General features: G+C 40.8%; 1 protein-coding gene across 2 annotated transcripts in view; it reads right to left on the reverse strand.

Annotated features, from left to right (window-relative positions):
- Positions 1-22,532, reverse strand: part of sdccag8 (SHH signaling and ciliogenesis regulator sdccag8) — a 426,566-nt gene that overhangs the window by 46,985 nt on the left and 357,049 nt on the right. The window contains exon 17 of one of the 2 annotated variants that reach the window (XM_063055503.1): positions 7,850-7,971. The exons of the other annotated variant lie outside the window; for it this stretch is intronic. Within the exon in view, the coding sequence (XP_062911573.1) occupies positions 7,953-7,971 (19 nt within the window). The 3' untranslated portion in view covers positions 7,850-7,952. Of the gene's footprint in view, positions 1-7,849; positions 7,972-22,532 lie in introns of those variants that run through there. 2 annotated transcript variants of the gene reach the window in all.

Below are 22,532 nucleotides of genomic sequence, written 5' to 3' on the forward strand. Positions count from 1 at the left end.
ACAGTCGGCGTTTCGGGGTGAAACCACTCATCAGGACGGATGATGAGGGCTAATGGAATCAATGATAAAGCCATTGGGAAGAGGCTGTTCAGCCCATTAGGTCATGTTAATATCATCACAATCAACTCTCCCTTACATTTTTTTTGCCATAAGCCTAGAGGGTCATTTGACAGTTCCCAATCTATGGAATGTGAGGGGGATGCCCACAAAGTTACAAAAAGAACTTGCAAACTCTGTGTCTGAAGTCAGAATAAGACATGGGTCCCTAGAACATTAACTGTAGCACCCCTGAGCTATTGATTTAATATTGGTTGAAGTTTCCCTGAAATGTCCTCCTCATGTAATTTAACAAACATCTATTCCAATGAAAACTAATGAGGAGACAGACTTGAGATAAATGTTATTAACTGTTGGTACACTGGTGTCCCCAGTGCAATGTGAGATCCCTCGTTGTTGAAGTAATTTCTGCAACTATAGCATAAACATATACAGTCATATGATTGTATACAAGCTGACAATGCCTAAAACAGCAGGTCTTCCAGCATCTGAAAAGATTAAAAGCATGCCCTGAAATGTCGCTTTCTCTTTTCTGACGCCGTTGATAACAATTGTGAAAAGTCAGCATTTTCTGTTTATTGCAATGTCTTTCCAGTATTTGTAGTTTTTTTAAAAACCATCCAGCTACAAATAATGAGACATTTTTTTACTCCTCTTGTGCAAGTTAAATACTGTCTGGCTGGGGTGTCTGCTTGACGTCCCATCCCCTGACTGGCAAATGCTCGGAGATGGGGCTCGAAAGACTTGGGAATGCTCACAGGACTCTCCCACTGTGATTATTCCAGCTGCCAGTAGCTGTGTAGGAACAGCTCAAGTGGACCTGCTCCCTCTGCCTTCTCCCTTGTCACAGGAAAGCACTTGGCCTCTGACATCACAGCTAAACTGGGGTCAGGAACTCGCTGTGTGGGGTAATCACAGCCAAAAACTTGTGAGCTTTCACTCCAGGCAAAGTATTCCGGTAAATTAACACCACAGCACAGTGAGTTTAATATTTGCTATCTTGTTGTATGCTAACAGCCCTTTACCAGAAAGATAAAAACAGTCAGAAAATTCAACATTTCAGTCTATAACCACCCCAGCCTATAATATCATGACAAATGTAAACTTTTCACTTGTTCTTTGTTTTAAATGAAGACGTTTGATTCTTTGATACTTACTCCTGTATGCATAAAGTAACTTTTATTTTATTTAGAGGTACACCACAATAACAGGTACTTCTGGCCCAATGAGCCTGTGCTCATTGTAATTACACCCACGTGACCAATTAACCCACTCACTGGTACATCTTTGGAATGTGGGAGAAAACCAGAGCATTTGGAAGAAACCCATGCAGAGACCGGGAAATCATACAAGCCCCTTACAGGCAACGGCAGAATTGAACCCGAGCTGCTGGCACTGGAACAGTGTTGTTAACAGCTACAGTGGCGAGGACCAGGAAACAACATTGGGTGAATTGGAATCTGTGGACAATCTTGATATGATCAATAAATATTGCAATCAGCTGAATGGCTTCTTCAGAAAACCAAGTCTGGATTTGTTTTATGTTGTTCTGTTTCTGACGATGTAGACTGGTGCTGGCTAAAGCTCCACCGGTACTGGTAACATGTCTGTGCGGCCATTTCTCATCAGTGAGTCTCAGCAGCCTGTTGAACTGCAGGGGGTTGGACACAGCTGAAATCCGTCCTGTTCTCAACCAGTGTCTGGCTGAGATCAGGAGTACAATCCTTGGCCAGTTTCTCCCTTCTCTAGCTAAATACATCCAAGGCCAAATGCAAGGGTTCCCCTGTTAAAACTGGCAAACTCAAACTCAGTTCATATCAGGGATTGAACCTGGGATTTTCCAGGCTTCTTGGCCCAGATCCACACCAGGTGGTGCACTTAACCACTGAGGGATCAGCAAGGAAACATACTGTTGTAATGGTATTCTTTTCATAGTTAACACTGAAACATGTGAAAAAGATTTTCAATGGGTACAAAGGTCATAATTTTAAATGCTCTTTTATGTATAGAACTCACTTTACAAAAGTCAGATTCAATGTTTTAGGGGAAGTAAAAGCAACTCATCAAAAGAAAGCAAATATCAAATTCAACCAAAGTAACACACTATTGTTCTACAAATATTCAGCATTATGTCTAAATTAGAACATAGAACACAGATCAGTACAGCACAGGAACAGGGTCTTCAGCTCACAACATTGTGCTAAACCAATTAAATTAGTAAGCAAATGGCCAACTAATCTCTTTTGCCTGCATAATGTCCATAACCTTCCATTTTCCTCACATTCTTGTGCCTACCTCAACGCCTCTTAAAAGACCCTAGTGTAACAGCCTCTACCTACAGGCACTCACAACTCTCTGTGTAAAAACTTGTCCTTCACATCTCCTTTGAAATTTACCCCCTCTCACCCGAAATGCATGCCCTCTGGTATTAGACATTTCAACCCATAGAAAAAGATACTGTCTACTCTGTCTATGCTTCACATAATCTTATAAACCCCCTTCAGGTTTCTCCTTGGCCTCTGCCACTCCGGAGAAGTTGGGAGAAAATAACCCACGGGTCTCTTGTGTGATGTAAATGGACATTTTAATACATTAGCCAGAATGATAAAAAAAATCATGTTAGAGAGTTCAGTCACATGGATGCGACCAAGAACCTGTACATATCTGTACTCCAAACAGCTTCATTTCTTTAGTGTCACCTTCCCCAATATGGACACAGAATCTTGGGAGCAGAAATCTCAGGAAAAGTTGTAGAAATGCACGGCATTTGGATTTGTCCAGTCAAGTGAGGTGGGGTGGGGAAAATACTCGGAGGATCAGCAAAGGACAGCTGCGGAGCTCCGTGAGTTGCTGGGCAACGGAACTGTGTGGAGTGGGGGGAATCAAAAACAGGGAGTGCTATGGATGTTCGTACAGAAAACAACGTATTGATGTGCCCAAACAGACCAAAAGTACATCCAATTTAAAGTATCATTAAAAACTGAGTTTCAAACAAGTTCAACAGCTTTCTATCTTTTCCCAGACCAATCAACCTCTCCTGTCAGTGGAACACAAATGCCACTAGAAGTGGTGAGATTGAGAGGAGGGGTTGAAGAAAGCTGGGGTGTATTTGGGAAATAAATCCTGTTACGTTCTTCAATTATGGTATTTTTAAATCATAGTAATCTAATAGTCTGGTACATGAATTTTTCCACATATTAATGAGATTCACACAAAGCTATTGTACATCTCCTCATATGCATTGCCCTGTAATTAGGAGAAAAATAAAACTAATGAAGTTAAACTAAAGAAGGATGCTAAAATCCAGGGCAAATATCATAAAAGTGAAATGGAGATAAATACCAGAATTATTTTATTACCACTATAACAATGCAATTATTAAAGCACTAAAACATTATGATTTCTGATTACACAACTGAATTTAGCTGGGTACTAACTGTGATTACAAATTTTCTTCATGCATGAACATCCCCCTCACTGCAATGTTTTTTCATCATCAGCTTTCAGACAAGCAGGCAAAAGTTTGAGCACTAATTTCCTGAACATTTGAAAGTTTTCCTGCAGCTTTCTTCTAGGTTAAAAAAAAGAGAACCAGATGAAGCAGTACCCGCCTCGGGCTGGTTGCCTCTCCAGCAGCGGTAAGGCTGTTATAGCTGCGAATGCCATTTGTTCCATTACACAATCTCCTGAAGCCTTTTCAGTAGAGCTACAACAACTGCCTGCACCAAAACGACACATGGCTCTCCACTCTGACTCTTTGCTAATCCAGACGCTCGAACCATCTTTCTTTAAATTGCCATATGGTTGGCAGAAGCCTGTAGATTTAGCAGCACATCTGCTTGTAGATTACTTTTTTTCCCCTTAAAGGTCCTCAGCTTTTTTTAAGAAATGTGTGAACAATGAAGATGAGACAGTGTTACTGAAAATATTTTGACAGAAGAAACCTCAATGCAAGAGTATATATCAAAAGAAGAAATTCTTCTGCAAAATGCATTTAAAAAATAAGGATAACATCAACCTAGGAAGCTGATTAGTTCTGTTTAGTTTCATTGCACAATAATAGTCTGGCTCACAACTTGCAAAGGAGAAAATAACATGGGGATAAATTGTGTTATGTAAATAAGTTTGTATGAGCATGGAATTAGTAATGACACCTGGTAACAGGCTTCCGTTCTGAAAAAAAATAACTTAATTTTGTTCAAGGAATTTCATCTCATGCACAATATGCTACATATATTCACAGCCTAGAAGTGACTGCGAATTTAAAGTACAGCGGCTTTGAATGCTTGCCTGACATTCTTGCACACTCTCTTTCAATAGGAGCAGTAAAGCTTTTACCTTTATGCAAGGTAGTCATCAACATATTCGGCATTTGTAAAATGATACCAATGCACTTATCAATTTAGATGTACTTACAATACTATTTAGTAGATTCTTGGTTAAAAAAATCAAATGAGTGCAAACTGCATATCAATTAAGATATTGTGTAGAGATATTTCACTAGTTTACATTAATTTTAAATATTTTCATACATTGGAACTTTCTTATTTGCAGCTTAAAAATCAACTGGGTGGGAGTCATTTTTAAATTTTTATTAAGTTTTACTCAGATCAGTTGAAATAACGGTTTATTAATGTAGCTAGTATTTTTCCAAGTTGTTTTAATTTTAAAATAAGAGATTCATAATCACAGAATAAAACCTTGATATATGGATGCTGCCTGAAAATTTTAACAGGTACATCTAAAATTAATTGTTTTAGAACTGTAATGAGATCTTACATCAAATTTGGGAATGTTCAATGCTTCAAATAATTCTTCAGAAAATCCTGCTGAAGTATAAAGTAAGTCGCAGTGTTTATTTTTGAAAGCTATAATTGTTGAATATTAGTAATGCATTCACCAATTTATTCAGTTAAAGTTAGTATTTAACTCCCAACGATTCTGTAGGTATTCCCTCCAACATTAATGGGGCATCCACCTCTGAATAAAAGGATTTGTCAGTTCAAGATCGCGGTAATCTTTCTCATAGATTGGTTACTGATACTAAACTGAGTGGTCACTTTATTAGGTACCTCTTGTGCTTGATTAATTGGTCCCCGAGTGTGTGCTGCTCTAACCCATCCGCTTCAAGGATTGATGTTTGTGCATTCAGAGATGCTCTTCTGCACAACACTACTGTAACATGTGGCTTTTTGAGTTACTGTCACCCTCCTGTAAGCTTGAACCAATCCTCCTCTGACCTCCCTCATCGACAGGGTGTTTTTGCCCTCAGAAATGCCATTCACTGGATGTATTGTTGTTTTTCACACCATTCTCTGTAAATTCTAGAGACTGTTGTACTTGTAAATCCCAAAAGATCAGCAGTTTCTGAGATAGTTAAATCACCCCATCTGGCACCAACAATCATTCTATAATCAAAGCCACATAGATCATATTTCTTCCCAATTCTGATGGTTGGTCTGATTAATAACTGAACCTCTTGACCATGTCTGCATGCTTTTATATATTGAATCATTGCTGCATGGTTGGCTGATTAGATATCTGCATTAACAAGCAGGTGTACTGATAATGTGGCCACTGAGTGTATGTTGCATTGCCAAAAATGTTGGTCCTTAACCGAATGTTACATGAAGTATTCATATTTTTCTTCCCCCTAACCAAATAAGTCTTGGGTGGCTACTTATTCACTTCTTTCCTGTTTGTGGCATTTTGTTTGCAAGGTTATATCATGTGCTATCCTTACAATAAACTTCACAGATCGTAAAACCTGTTCACATAAGTACAACTATTTTTATTCGTAATTGAGACTGTTTTTGAACAGCAGATTCGTTGAAGGCAGGAGATTTCTTTCCATGTTTATGCCTTGGGAGAGTGCGAAGATGGACTAGTCCTTATACTTCTTTCACTCGAGGGATCAGTCATACTTTAGCATTCTCTTTTTAAGCTGCAGGTAGAAACCAAATGTGTACTGAGAGCCCATAAAGTAACTCCTAAAAGACTGCAGGGTTTTGAAACTTATTGTAATAGACATCAATACACATGCAGCACTCTGTTGGAAACCTGTTCAATAGACACTTTTCAGCTTTTGCTTGTTCAACATACAACTCCAGTCTCTATTGACCTCACAGCGTTTAAATTTCAGTAAAGAAAAAGCTAGCACTTATGTTGTAATATCAGAAATAATGATTTGGTTGAAATTTAAAATGCATATCTCCTTTATTTATTTAGCTTTAAATTCATTGGCCTTAACATATCAGAGGATGTGTCCTGGAACCAGCACATAAATGTCATCACAAAGAAGACACACCAGTGCCTCTACGTTCTTAGACGTTTGCATAGATTTGGAATTTGCTACCAATAATTTTGACAAACTTCTATAGATACACAGTGGAATGTAACCTAACTGGCTGCATCACAGCCATGTATGGAAACACCAACACTCAAGAACGGAAAAGTCTACAGAAAGTGGTGGATACAGCCCCGTCCATCTTAAGCAAATACTTGCCCACCATTGAGTACATTTACATGAAGCACAGCCACAAGAAAGCAGCGTCCATTATCAAAAACCCCACCATCCAGGCCATGCTCTCTTCTCACTACTACCATTGGGCAAGAGGTATAGAAGCCTTAGGTCCCACGCCATCAGTTTCAGGAACAGTTATTACCCTACAACCATCAGGAACTTGAACCGGCAAAAATAACTTCATTCGCCACAACCCTGAACTGACTCTATGAGCTTCAGACTCACTTTCAAGGACTCTTTACAACTCGTGGTCTCAGTATTATTTGTTATTTGCACAGTTTGTCCTCATTTGCACATTGTTTCTTTGTCAGTCCGTATGTTTATGTGTAGTTTTTCATAAAATTCAATTGTATTTCTTTTTTCCTGTAAGTGCCTGCATGAAAATAATTCTCTAAGGAGTATAATAGTAAAGTATACACACTTTGATAAAAAAACTTACTTCGAATTTTAAACTTTGGTTATACACCATGGGTGGTTAAAACATTAGAGTGTTGTCGAAGAAGACATCACACAAAAGAATGATTGAAGAAAACATTTTTATAGAACAGATGTAATGAACTAATTATGAGAAGTACAAGCATTAAGTATTGAAAACACACAGTAGGTCCATCAAATAATAACTAGAATACAAAAGTAAGGATGTAATGCTGAGGCTTTATAAGGCATCGGTCAGACCATTGGGAGCATTGTGAGCAGTTTTGGGTCGCTTATCTAAGAAAAGATGTGCTGGTATTGGAGAGCATCCCGAGAAGGTTCATCAGAACGATCCCAGGAAAGAAATGGTTAACATATGAGAAATGTTTGATTGCCCTGAGTCTGTAGTTAAGAAGAATGAGGAGGAGCTCATTGAAACCTATCGAATATTGAAAGTCCTAGAAAGAGTGGATGTGGGGAGGATGTTTCCTATACAGTCCAGAACCAGAGGGCACAACCTTAGAATATAGGGACATCCATTTAGAACAGAGATGAGGAACAGTTTCTTTAGCCAGAGAGTGCCACAGATGGCTGTATTTAAGGTGGAGGTTGATAGGTTCTTGATTAATCAGGGCATCAAAGGTTACAGGGAGAAGGCAGAAGATAATAAATCAGCCATGATGGAATGGCAGAGAAGAATTGACGGGCCAAATAGCCTAATTTTGTTCTTGTGTCTAAAAGAAATAAAACAGGTTGTGAAGAAATGGCTGAAGACTCAACATCACAGATTTTCTTTGTTGCAATTCTAGGACACATACAAAATATATCAGGTACTGATGTATAGTTCTTATGGCAACAGACTTTCTTTAGTTCATATGGAATAGTGTGATTTTAAAGCTTTGATTTGGTTTGTAACATATAGGTTTCCAGTATCAGCCTTATTTATTCCTCGTGTGTTTTAAGTACATATCCACAACCTGGGGTGAAAACACAAGATATTGGTAAAAAGCATTAGTCATTAATGATCATTTAGCTATGCTTGCTAACTGCATGTCTGATTATACCACGTATGCCTGCATGCACGATTTTTTCTTTGTTGATCCTCTTACAACCTTTTAAGAAGATTTCATTTTATTTCCCGTTTCTGTCAAGTATAATACTCAGCACAAAGAGTGGACTCTGTGTTAAACATGAACTGGTATCCCAACAGCATCTCTAAAAAGAATAGAGACAAAAGGTTCCTTTTCTCCTCCCAAGATTATCTCAGCGGGATAAGCGTTGAACGGCAATAATACAGAGACATACAATTGCTCAGCATTGATCACTGGACTCAGCTGAATTAGCTGATCATAGCCGACCCTTGACGACAGCTGAGTATGTGAGAATTCCAATTCCCAACCTCAGTCCAGGGATTGGAGGTAAAATTTATGCATGCACAAGTAATAATGACTTAGTATAATATCCAAACTATTCTGGAATCACTTTTCCAGACATAGAGTTTACCAGACTTTCCAGCTCTATGGATAGGTGGAATTGGACTGCCCAGGTGTGCCTCTCACCCACTAAAAGAAATTAAGTGAATGAACTTCATTAAACATAGGAGAATTAAAGTTGGGGATATCACTGTAAAATACCACCCACAGGTTGTTGGAACTGAACTTCCTCTACCAGGTGCTGAATTATATAGGTAAAGTTAAAATCTATGATTTATTTCTCCCATCACTATGGCCCTCTGGCTAACCCATTACACCCTGGCATTTTACATTGTTCACTGGCTTTACCCCTAATTCAAATAATTCCATGGCATTGCAGCACATACAGCATAAAAGATTCGAAGTACATTTATTGTCAAAGTTTGTATGAAGCATTCAACCCTGAGGTTCATCTTTCCACAAACGGCCAAGAAACAAAGAAAGCCATGGAACCCGTTGAAAGAAAAACATCAACCCCCCGCCCTCACAAGCAAAAGAAAACAAATCGTGCAAGTGGCAAGAAAAAAAGAGGGAAAAACACAGAATATAAAACACAAAATTGAAAGAGTCCAGGCATATCCAGTTCAGCCTAGTTCGTTAACTGCAGCGTGCCTTGATCAAAATTGCCCAAAACAGCAACAAAAAAATTGAGTAGTTAAGACTAAAACTGATAAATTGGATGTGTGTATCAGGTGACATCAAGTTTCTTATCATTCAGCAGTACACATGTATAATGCCAAATGAAACAATGTTCATCTGGACCAAGGTGCATAACACAATACTTATAACTCACACACAACACATTAGTGACACTGTAGAACTATTAAACCTTCATGGATGGTCAAAAAGACTTTCATAATGGGATGGATTCAAACAGAATCAGGTTTGTTATCACCAGCACATGTCATGAAATTTGTTAACTTAACAGCAGCAGTACAATCTCCAGAAGTCAAAACACAGATTATCTGAATCTCGTCAGGAAATCTTATCCTTTAATGATTCTTTAAAGCTCTGCTTTGGATGAATATGAAAACTTATTTTTAATTATAACTATGATTGTCCAAATAAAGGAGACAGTTTATACCCTTCCAAAACAAAATTAACTGACCTCCTTCGAAACATGGCTTTAAAAACTATTCCTCAGATATTGCAAACAACAGAAATTCTGCAGATGCTGGAAATTCAAGCAACACACATAAAAGTTGCTGGTGAACGCAGCAGGCCAAGCAGCATCTCTAGAAAGAGGTGCAGTCGACGTTTCAGGCCGAGACCCTTCGTCAGGACTAGGGTCCTGGCCTGAGACGTCGACTGCACCTCCTCCTAGAGATGCTGCCTGGCCTGCTGCGTTCACCAGCAACTTTTATGTGTGTTCCTCAGATATTGCTACTTCTTAATCAATAGATTTGTAAAATAATTTCCTAAGTAAATATTACATTATTTTTTCAGTTTTGTGCCTATGTCTAATATGTCATGAGTTTCTTTTAATCTCCCGTACCTTCTGGTTAACTAACAATGCAGTGTTGCACTAAATGAGGATGCTTGCTGGGTGAATGAGAGACACAAAACTCATCTTGTACATCTTCAGCTCATGCTGATTCACATGCACTGCTGCCAGGGGTATCTTAAGCAGAATCGCTGTGAGCTCATTCGGTTCAGGGCTGTTGCCAGCTCTCACTAGACGCAGTTACATATATGACTGAAATGATGGCTTGCATAGTAAAGCCCCCAGTCAGTTGCCGGCACTTGTTCCAGATTTACACGCCTGCACAATGCAGTACTTAAATACAGAATATCCTGGGGTCAGACAGCAGTGCATCCAGTCTCTTGCCTTGCTGCAGGTGTTGGCACTGAACTCAGTAGTAGTTCCATAATGTACTGAGCTGTGGGGTTGGATATACCCTGTGTCTGGCCCCTCAGCGTTACACCAGAGTAACATACACAAAATGCTGGAGGAAGCTCGCAGGTCGGGCAGCATCTATGGAAAGGAATAACCAGTCATTATTTCAGGCCAAGACCCTTTATCAGGTCTACATTCCTTCAGCATTTTGTATGTGTTACTCTGGATTTCTGTCATCTGCAGAGGCTCTAGTGTTTAAGCTTTACACCAGTCCTCCAGTGAGGCTTTGCTTATTCAGAAAGGTTTGTAAAGTAAGTGGTTTCTTTATTTTGTTTATAGTATTTTACTGACCATCTAATTAATTTACATAAGTTGAATATGGTTTTCAATGATCAATATTTTTGTTAATTGGTATACATGATTTAATGTAAATGATTTTCAACTGTTTCTAGTCATCAGCAAAAAACCACTTTTGACAGCTCAAGCTGAGTGGAGGCCATCAGGGTGGTCCGTGTGTGGATTTTGTGACCTAATCCCCCACTCCAGCCCACAGAACAGCTGCAGGATGCTGGGACTTCAGAAGGTAAATACAGCCACGGTGCAATCTCACCCACTTGCGCATAACTTTTACTGAATGGTACCCGTTGGTGTTCCTGCACAACGTTCTGAGCAGGAATATAGGGGAAGTGTGAAGTCTCACCATCCAGTCTCTTTGGTTGTTTGTACAAGCTATTTTAAGCTATATGTCTGCATTTCTCTTATAAGGAACATAGCGCATTTTGCACAGGAAAACTTGTATCATGGGTACGTTTGCAACTGATAGCACCACGTTGGAGACAAGAGTGCAGACAGCTGCTGCAGCCACTATGCTTATAAGCAATACTCATCAAATGAACTCTCAATAGATATGTAGGCAAGTGACGGTGTTATCACTAACATTTTTCTGATGGTCACTGACTTGAAACATTGCCTATTTTCCTCTGAAGCAGGGGTTCCCAATCGTGTTTATGCCATGGAGCCCAACCATCAACTGAGGGCTCTGTGGACCCCAGGTTGGGAACTCCTGCTCTAGAGAACGTGCCTAACCCGCTGAGACTCTCTAAGACTTTTGGTTCTTATCTCATATTTTACCTTAGCTGTACATAAAATTCATTAAATTCTGTACGATCAGATGACTCAGCTTGACATTGTTTTTGTTAACTTCCACACATTGCTACCATGTCACTACCTTGACTTTCTTCCAGGGGTGCAAATGTGAATAAGTAACTATGTAAGAATTCTTCTGAGTACTTTGTCATTATAATATGCACAATATGGTAATAAATAATATTACCATCATGGTTTCTTTTATAACATATCCGTGCTTACACTCACATTATTATGATAATGTGGCCACATTATTAGGTACACCTATACACCTACTGGTTAGTTGCAAATATCTAATCAACCAATCACGTGGCAGCATCTCAATGCATAAAATCATGCAGACATGGTTGTTCAGACCAAATATCAGAATGGGGAAGAAACCTATTGAATATCGAAAGGCCTGGAGAAGATGTTTCCAATAGTGAGGGAGTCTAGGAACAAAGGGCACAGCCTCAGAATAGAAAGATGTCCCTTTAAAACAGAAAAGAGGAGGAATTTCTTTAGACAGAGGGTGGTGAATATGTGGAATTCATTGCCACAGGCAGCTGTAGAGGCTAAGTCATTGAGTATACTTAAGCAGAGGTTGATAAGTTTTGATTAATAAGGGCATCAAAGGTTATGGGGTGAAGGCAGGAGAATTGAGTTGAGAGGGAAAATAAATCAGCCATGATTAAATTGCAGAGTAGACTTGATGGGCCGATTGGCCTAATTCTACTCCCATGTCTTATGACTTTGTGAGGATGTACATGTAAGAACATTCACATAAAATTTTACAAAGCAAGTTCTAAGTGCGCTGGAAATCTGAAATTACAGCCAAAAATGCCAGAAACACTCAACAACCAACCCTTGGAGAGAGATAAACTCAAACATTAACTTTTATACTCTCACTCCATAGGTACTACCTGACCCAGGGGCACATTTCTAGTACTTCTCATTTGTTTGCCACATAACATTTTAACTCTGTATAATATTCTTTCCTGTAAAATAAATGGATTTAAATAAACTTAAAGCAGGTAGAATCACAATCTGTGCTTTGGTTAGTGCCACACAAAGTTTAACTGAAATAAAATAGCAATATATAAATGTAAACACGAGGAATTCTGCAGATGCTGGAAATTCAAGCAACACACATCAAAGTTGCTGGTGAACGCAGCAGGCCAGGCAGCATCTCTAGGAAGAGGTACAGTCGACGTTTTGGGCCGAGACCCTGTCGACTGTACCTCTTCCTAGAGATGCTGCCTGGCCTGCTGCATTCACCAGCAACTTTGATGTATGTAGCAATATATAAAAATATCTTATCTCATCACATTCCATAATCTTCTTAATAAACTGAATCCAGTATAAAATCCTAAGATTTTATTAAATGAGAACTTTCTAAGCTATAAAAATGCCTATTTTTACCCTCCTCAGCACCCAGAATTTTGTGTACTGTTTATGTATTGCCTATGCTCTTGACATTATCAGCTTTCTTTATCAAAGTAATTAAAATGACTCCACTAATAAGCCATTAGTATGAATGGTATTGACGTACTGAAGGGAATGGATAGACTGACTGGTCACAAGACCATATGGCATGTCTCCTACACAGCAACCATCAGCACTACCTTCACACCTTGCTAAATCAAATTATCACATGAAAACAAACTGCTTTCTATGTACAGTATGCTGATTGTTATTCTTTACAAATCAGCTATTGGGAAAAGAATAAAGTATTTGGAGGAAATAAATCATACTCCTTTTAAAAATGTCACTATCAAATTTAATCAAAACAAAGTACCACTCATGCATCAGTAGCTAATTCCTACCAAGATTTCTCTTCTGAGCTGAAATAAAAGCAATATAGACCAGGAAATTAATAAATTACACATACAGTACTTATAATTCTAGTAATATAATCAAACATTCCAAGGTTAGGTATAGGAGCACGAATAAACAAAATTTGACACCCACTCATAGATGGAGATACTGGGGCAGATGGTCAAGAATTGGACTGTCTAGTGGAATGGTCATTGTGGGAGCGGTCATCGTTAGAGTGGTCGGAGTCAGAGTGGTAGGCTTTGGCTCAACAGGGCTTCGGTGAGAACAGGCAGAGGCAGGGTAAGTAGGTAAGTTCATTCCTTATTTCATATTTCTTTTTTCTTATTTAAGTCTTGAGAGAATGGGGGGCATAGAGAAGGGGGCAGAGCTTAGTCATGATGGCTGTAAATGGCGACTCCTTTGCTTGCATCTTCAGCTTGCTCTATTTCCATCTTTAGTATTTCTATTTTTCCCTCCAGGTCAGGTCTTTTGAAGGCCCTGACCTGGAGTTACACGCTGACTTCGGTTCTTTGTGGGAATGGGACCCAATCTTGGGGTTTCACGACTGGCCGTTATTCGACACGCCAAGGACACGGCCTAAGAGCTTAGCTCACCTTCGGCGGTCCGAGATCTCGTGAGTCTGAAGATGGGCGGATCAAAGGTTGGTGACCCGGCAGGAGACTGGTGTGTTGTGGGAGTCGGAATATCTCTGGCTGTGTGCCCAGAGACCTGAGATCTTTAGGCACAGAGCTCAGAAAAAGCAACACAACAAACCTTTAACATCATAAACCAGCGAGTTGTTTGCTATGTATTCCTTCTCACTGTGAGACTGAGACACCTCTTTTCTCCCTTATTAGGGAGAGAGAGAGCCTGTAGTATGTCGAATACTGGGTAAACGAGTAGTCTTTGGGGTACTGCAAGTCCGTGTCTTTGCTGTCTGCTTGAGTGCTCAGTGGTGCTGATACTTTTTTTTGCTGGTGGGGAGAGGGGGGATCGTTGTTTATGCGCAGGAGGGAGGGGAGCTGGGGGGGACCTTGGGGTTCTAACATTTAACTGTCATTCATTCTTTGGGGGCACTCCTCTGTTTTCGTGGATGGTTGTGAATATAAAGCATTTCAGGATGTATATTGTATACATTTATCTGACATTAAGTGTACCTTTGAAACCTTTGATGTCTACAGAGCCAGTGTTCTGTTCTGGGTGTCAGATGTGGGATTTCCAGGAGATTACAAGCCTCCCTGATGGCCACACCTGCACTGAGATACAGCTCCTTAAAGACCGCATTAAGGAACTGGAGCTGCAGCTTGATGACCTTTGGCTTATTAGGGAAAGTGAAGAGCTGATAGACAGGAGCTACAGGAATGTAGTTACCCCAAGGCTACAGGAGACGGATAAATGAGTGACTGTCAGGAGAGGGAGGGGAGAATGTCAGATAGTGGAGAGCACCCATGTGGCTGTCCATTTCAACAATAAGTACTATTGACAGGGAGAGACCTACCTGGGGGTAAAAAACATTGGCTGTGCCTCTGGCACTGAGTCTGGCCCCGTGGATGAGAAGGGTAGGGAACTGAAGATGGCGGCAGCAGTAACAGGGGATAGACAGATGATTCTGTGGATGCAAACAAGAACCACGGATGGTAGTTTGCCTCCCAGGTGCCGGGGTCCGTGATGTTTCTGAACGCATCCACAATATCCTGAAAAGGGAGGGTGAGCAGCCAGAGGTTGTGGTACATATTGGTACCAACGACACAGGTAGAAAAAGGGAGGAGGTCCTGAAAACAGAATACAGGGAGTTAGGAAGGAAGCTGAGAAGCAGGACCTCAAGGGCAGTAATCTTGGGATTGTTGCCCGTGCCACACAACAGCCAGAATAGAATAAGACGGATATAAATCGCCTGCTGTGGAAGCATCTGTCCATGACAGCATTGGTAGAAGTGACCACCGCACAGTATTTGTGGAGACTAAATCCGTCTCCACATTGAAGAAACCCTCCACCGCGTTGTGTGGCACTACCACTGTACTAAATGGGATAGACTTCGAACAGTTCTAGCAGCCCAAGACTGGGCATCTATGAGGTGCTGTGGGCCATCAGCAACAGCAGAATTGTACTCAACTACAATCTGTAACCTCATGGCCTAGCAATGTTCTGCACCATGTGTGACTCCTCAGATAGTGAAGCAGATCATAACCAAATGCAACAGGACCTGGACAATATCTAGGCATGGGCTGACAAGTGGCAACTAACATTCAAGCCACGCTACTGCCAGGCAATGACCATCTCCAACAAGAGAGGATCTAACCATCGTCCCTTGACATGCAGTGGTATCACCATCACTGAATCCCCTACTATCAACATCCTGTGGGTTACAATTGACAGGAAACTGAACTGGTCTAGCCATATTAAACACTGTGGCTATCAGACCAGGTCAAAGGCTAGGAATGCTGTGGCATGCAACTTGCCTCCTGTCTCTCTAAAGCCTGTCCACCATCTACAAGGCTCAGGTCAAGAGTGTGATGGAATACTCACCACTCGCCTGGATGAGTGCAGCTCCATCAACACTCAAGAGGCTTGACACCATCCAGTACAAGGCTGCCCAATTGATTGGTACCCCTTCCACAAGCATCCAATCCCTCCACCATTGACGAAAAGTTGCAGCAGTGTGTACTATCTACAAGGTGCACTGCAACAGCACACCGAAGTTCCTAAGGCAACACCTTCCAGACCCAAGACCACTACCACCTAGAAGGAAGGGAACAGCAGATACCTGGGATACCACTACTACCACTACTTAGTAATTCCCCTCCAAGTCACTCACCATCCTAACTTGGAAACCTATCACCGTTCCTTCATTGTTGCTGGGTCAAAATCATGGAAATCCCTCCCTAACAGCACTGTGGGTGTACCTACACGTCAGGGACTGCAGCAGTTCAAGAAGGCAGCTCATCACCACCTTGTCAAGGGCAACTAGGAATAGGCAATAAATGCTGGCTTACTTGGCAATGCCCACATCCCACAAATGAATTAAAAAAAAATAATGCATGGCTGAAGAATGGGAGCAGGGGCAGGGATTCAGATTTCTGGATCATTGGGACCTCTTCTGGGGCAGATGTGACCTGTACAAAAGGGACGGGTTGTACTTGAATCCAAGGGGACCAATATTCAGATGAAATATGAGGGCAAACTAGCCAATAATATAAAACAGGATACAAAAGGTTTTTCAGTTATATAAAGAGTAAAAGGTAGGTGAGAGTTGATATTGGACCACAAAAAAATGATGCTGGTGAGGTGTTAATGGGGAACAAAGAAATGGCAGATGAACTCAATGAGTATTTTGTTTCAGTCTCCACTGTGGAAGACAGTAGCAGTACGCCAGAGGTCTGTGAGTGTCAGGGAGCAGGAGCAAGTGCCATTGCGATTACTAAGGAAAAAGTGCTGGGCAAGCTGAAAAGTCTTAAGGTGGATAAGGGACCTGGACCAGATGGACTGCATCCCAGAATCCTGAGAGAGGTTGCTAAAGAGATAACGGATGCATTGGTCATGATCTTTCAAGAATCACTTAATTTTGGCCTGGTCCTGGAGGACTGGAAAATTGCAAATGTCACTCCACTCTTTAAGAAAGTATGATAATGCATTTTGGTAAACGGAACAATAGTGTGGATATTATCCAAATGGGGAGAAGCTTCAAACATCAGAGGTGCGGAGGGACTTAGGAGTCCTCGTGCAAGATTCCCAGAAAGTCTGCGGTAAAGAAGGCAAATGCAGTGTTGGCATTTATTTCAAGGGGAATAAAATATAAAAGCAAGGAGATTATGCTGAGGCTTTATGAGACACTAGTCAGGCCGTACTTGGAGCACTGTCACTTCTGGGAATGGAGGTGTTAACATATGAGGAGTGTTTGGCAGTTTTGGGCCTGGACTCAGTGGAATTTAGAAGAATGTTGTGAAATCTCATATGTTTCCAATGGTGGGCGTATCCAGAACTTGAGGGCACAGCCTCAAAACTGAGGGGCAAACTTTAAGAACAGAGGTAAGGAGGATTTTTTTTTTAGCCAGAGAGTAGTGAATCTGTGGAATGCTCTGCCACAGACTGCAGTGCAGGCCAAATCCCTGGGTATATTTAAGGTGGAAGTTGATCATTTCCTGATCAGTCAGGGCATCAAAGAATATGGTGAGAAAGCAGGTGTATGGGGTTGAGTGGGATTCAGGATCAGCCGTGATGGAATGGCGGAGCAGACTCGATGGGCTGAATGGCCTAATACTGCTCCTATATCTTATGGCCTAATATTTAAAGAGTGTTGCAAAGGAAAAGGAAGAGGATCTGGAAAGCCATTTAAAAAACATGAGGGTCTTATAATCATTAACATTAGGGCTAGGAAATTCTACAGAATGGTTGAGTTTATAATGGGCAAGGTGTTGAGTTAACTAAAACACACTGTGGGACAACCAGCTAAAGATATTTCAATTTAAGTCTACTGCTTTTTGTCGTGATAATGAAACATCAGCACCATTGAGCACATCTACAAGGGCCACTGCCACAAGAAAGCAGCATCAATCATCAGGATCTCCTACCATCCAGGCCATGCACTGTTCTTGCTGCTGCCATTGGGAAGAAGCACAGAAGCCTTAGGTCCCACACCACAGGCTCAGGAACAGTTATTAACCTTTGACCATCAGGCTCCTAAACTAGCGTGCATAATTTCACTAACCTCAGCACTGAAATGATGCCACAACCTATGGACTCACTTTCGAGGACACTACAACTCATGTTCTCAGTATTAGTTATTTACTTATTTTTAAAATTTGGACAGTGCGCACAATTTGCACACTAATTGTTTTATCAGTCTCTGTTTGTGTATAGTTTTTCATTAATTCTGCTGTTTTTTTTTGTTCTACTGCAAATCCCTGCAAGAAAGTGATTCTCTGGGCTGTATATGGTGACATATACTTACTATGATAATAAATTTACTTTGAACATCCAGGAAAAGGTAAGCTAACAACTAAGTGAAACCTTAGTGGTGTGTCAATGGAGAGGACCCTAGAAGATGACAACAAAATCTCACTGTAACAAGTGTACTTTCACAGTTGTTCTGCTATTGGACAGTTTTTAGTTATTTCCTTTGCAAACTTGCAAAGAAAGCTTTCAGGACTCAACAATTTTTACATTAAACATTTTGATCAAAATGTCCACTTTGGATGGTCTTACAGATCTCCACCAAGACTTGAAAATGGGTGCACTTGAGCAGAACTATGGGTACCAGGGACGGGCTGGCCTGGACAACCATCAGATCCTGAGTCACAAGAGGGGGGGGCAAATGAAATCAGTGGGAATTTAGGAAGCTGTACTTGTTTAAACACACACACACAAAAGGCTGGAGGAACTCAGAAAGTGAGGTAGCACCTATGAGATGAAATAACACTTGGGTTTCAGCCCAAAACATTGGCTGTTTATTCCCCTCCATAGATGCTGCCTGACTGGCTGTGTTCCTCCTGCATTTTGTGTGTGCTGCTCAAGACTTCCAGCATTTGCAAATCTCATGTTCTTGTTTAATATGTCAGAAATGTATGTATCAGGAGGATCCAGCTATTGTGCCGAGGGCTCCGGATAGCTGAAGTCTCCTTGAAAAAGATTCCTTGATCTTGGTGGGAACACAAAGATGGTAGTTGTCATTGCGAATACAGGCCTCGAGCGCTATGTATTAAGATCACTTCAGGGCTTGGCTGGAGACATCTCAGTCTACAAAACATAGATGAGCAAGGCAAGCAAAAGACACCAATGGCTGCTGTGTACTTTAAACTTACCAAGGGTTTCACATACCAGGATGAGGTGGAGTTTGGATCATTACTTTGGCTGGACTTCCATAGGTGCAAGATGGCAATCAAGGCAGGCAAGATTGTCCTGCAGTACGCAAGAAATGACATGTGCAAGATAGACAGGTAGTTGCTGTGATTCCTTTACTATATGCCACTCCAAACTCACTAATCTGTTCTCCAGTTGCACCAACAGCTGACAAGGAACAAATATTACCATCTGAAAAATCTGGTTCAACAACCTAGAGTGGCTCAGAAACAGAGTGCTTAGCATAACAACTTAGAGCGCCAACAAAGATGGTTCAATTCCTGCTGTTGTCTGTAAAGAGCTTGTACATTCTCCCCATGACCTTGTGGGTCTCCTCCAGTGCTCTGGTTTCCTCCCACATTCCAAAGACCTATAGGTTAGTAAGTTGTGGACATGATATACTGCTGCCGGAAACAAGGCGTCATGTGCGGGCTGTCCCAGTACATCTTTGAACTAAGTTGCTCGTTGATGCAATTGATGTACAGTGACAAATAAAGCCAATCTTTAATCTTTAGGAATACCACAACCTAGCCCAGCCAGAAACTACAGCGAGCCACTGGAATGCTGGAATTGCATTTTAAGTGTGGTGACTGCAGAGCCCTTCAAAGAGTCCCAAAGAGTTGCCTGCTCCACATCACAACTATGATGGCTAGACACGGGTGCAAGAGAAGATTATATTTCTTTAGACAATGACCAGGTACACTTACACCACATGCTGAATCTGCAAAGCCAACAGCATTATGAAGGACCCCACGCACCCCTCATATAAACTCTTCTCCCTCCTGCCATCTGGAAAAAGGCACCAAAGCATTTGGGCTCTCACGACCAGACTATGTAACAGTTTCTTCCCCCAAGCCATCAGACTCCTCACTACACAGAGCCTGGCTTGATACCAACCTACTATACCCTCTACTGTGCCTATTGTCTTGTTTATTATTTATGGTAATGCCTGCACTGTTTTGTGCACTTTATGCAGTCCTGGATAGGACTGTTGTCTAGTGTAGTTTTTGTGTTTTTTCTTACGTAGTTCAGTGTAGTTTTTGTATTGTTTCTTGTAGCACCATGGTCCTGGAAAACATTGTCTTGTTTTTACTATGTTCTGTACCAGCAGTTATGGTCGAAATGACAATAAAAAGTGACTTGACTTGACTAAAGGAAAGTCATGCAGCAAGCATTGGGGGAGCAGCATACATTGCTGTAACTGATGCTTGGGATGTGCTGATGGCTGTGAGATGCATTTAGCCTGTAGCAATATAAACAGCACAGCAAAAGCCATGCTCCCAAGTTCCCTGTAAATACTGGTGCTGAAGTTAATGCCTGTCTTTTGTCATTGTTGCTTTGGTTGGTAGACTGCAACAAATATGGAACAAAGAGCATATGATAGATGCCTGGTTGTTAACATAAGTGAGAACCACACTTCACAGAAATAAGAGACAGAGTGAGGGAAAGTGAAGAGACTGGCAGCAAACTTAAAAAGGAAAATTTTCCCAAGAGGTAATGGCTAATACGAGGGGGTATAATTTTAAAGTGGTTGGAGGAAAGTATAGCAGGTATGTCAGAGGTAAGTTAATGTCACAGTGAGTGTGTGGAACGTGCTGCCAGAGGTGGTGGTAGAGGTAGATACAGTAGGGGCATATAAGAAACTCATAAATAATAGAAAAATGGAGGATGGAAGGGTTAGATTGATCTAGAGTAGGTTAAAAGGTTGGAACGTCATTATGGGCTAAAGGGCCTGTACTATGCTGCATTGTTCTATAAAACCCAAATATATTCCAAAGAAAAGGGTTTTAAGAGGAGAGAAGGACATTTTCAAAACCTAAAAGGAAATGTGATCATGGAAGCAGAGGGCATGACTGAAATACTGACAGATATTTCAGCAAGGAAGGTGCTGCTGCTGGAGTCTCACCAATAAAAATACAATTGAGACTCCAGATGGCTAAACATTGCTTAGGAGAAGGCACTAGAAAATAGAATGATACAGCACAGGAACAGATCCATCAGCTTACCATGTTTGCATAAAAAAAAGCTGGCCTCACAAATCTCCTTTAAATTTTCTGCCCCTTACTTTAAACCTGTGCTCTCCAGTATTTAACGCTGTTACCCTGGGCAAAAAACTCTGACAATATATCTTATCTATAAATTTCTGACAATTCACTCCTCAGTGTCCAATGCTCTAGAGAAAACAATACTATTATTTCTAACCTATTTTCATAGCTCCAATCTACACCTCTTCAAAGCCCCACATCCTTCCTGTAGTGAGGCGACTAGAAATGCACACAATACTCGAAATGCGGCCCAGCTGAAGTTTAATCCAGCTGCAACATGATTTGCCAGATTTTATGCTCCATGGGCTCATCAATGGGTGCCATACACCTTCCTCGCCACCCTCTCTACTTGGGTTGCAGTTATATGGGAGCTAAGGACTTGTACCTCAGTACAACAATGCCCCATTAAGTGTGTACTTTCCTCTTGCATTTGACCTCCTAAAATGCATCACCTCATGCTTGTCCACATGTAACCCCATCAGCCATTTCTCTGACAACATTTTCAAACTGATCTAATTATCATGCTGTATCTTCCTTGCTATCCGAAACTCCATCATCTGAACTCAACAGTGAAAAAAACCAAACTGGTCCAAGTAGGTTGGTTCTAATTTGCTGAGGAAAGAAACATTGAAAATTACACAGAAGCCCTTGTTACTGTCCTCCAGACATCTATAGTTTCAGAGTTAGTGTACAAGGACTGGAAAAGATATACCCAGTGGCTACAGACCAGTCAGTTCAATCTTGTGCTGGGGTAAGTGCTTCAAACAATTAATATGGATTTTTGCTGAGATAACAGAGGGAATGTGGTTAATATATTTCATGTGCAGTTCTAAAAGCATTTAATAAGATGTCACATAAAGACATCTTGAAGACATCACAAAGACTTGAAGGCAAAAGGGGGCTTGCAACATAAGCTGATCAACATGGATTTAAAAAAATTGCTAATTCAGAGAAATCAAAACAGTAGCTAAACATTGTTTTCAAATGGGAGGCATGTGTACAGTGGAATTCCTCAGGATTTGATCCTAGAGGCAATATTTTATTTAATATATAGCTATCTGTACATTGAGTGAATTTTTAAATCTTCATACGACTCAAAACTTGGAGACAGTAAGTTGTGAGGAGGATCATAATAGAATTCAAGCAGATATAGACAGGTTTGAAATGGGAGTGGATTGGGGGGGTGGAAAGCAGATGAAATTTAATGTTGAGAAGTTAGTATTACATTTTAGTAGGAAGAATAGGAAGAATAGGAAGAGACCATACAAGTTAGAAGACAGAAGTCTAAAGTGCTTACAGGAAAACGGTGATCTAGTATATGTGCCTAGTTAAGAAGTAGTAATTTAAAAACCCTTTTGGACGTAGAATATAAGAGTAACAAATTCACAAAATGCATTTGTAAAACA

Source organism: Mobula hypostoma, chromosome 8 (assembly GCF_963921235.1).
Source record: "Mobula hypostoma chromosome 8, sMobHyp1.1, whole genome shotgun sequence".
Classification (NCBI taxonomy): domain Eukaryota; kingdom Metazoa; phylum Chordata; class Chondrichthyes; order Myliobatiformes; family Myliobatidae; genus Mobula; species Mobula hypostoma.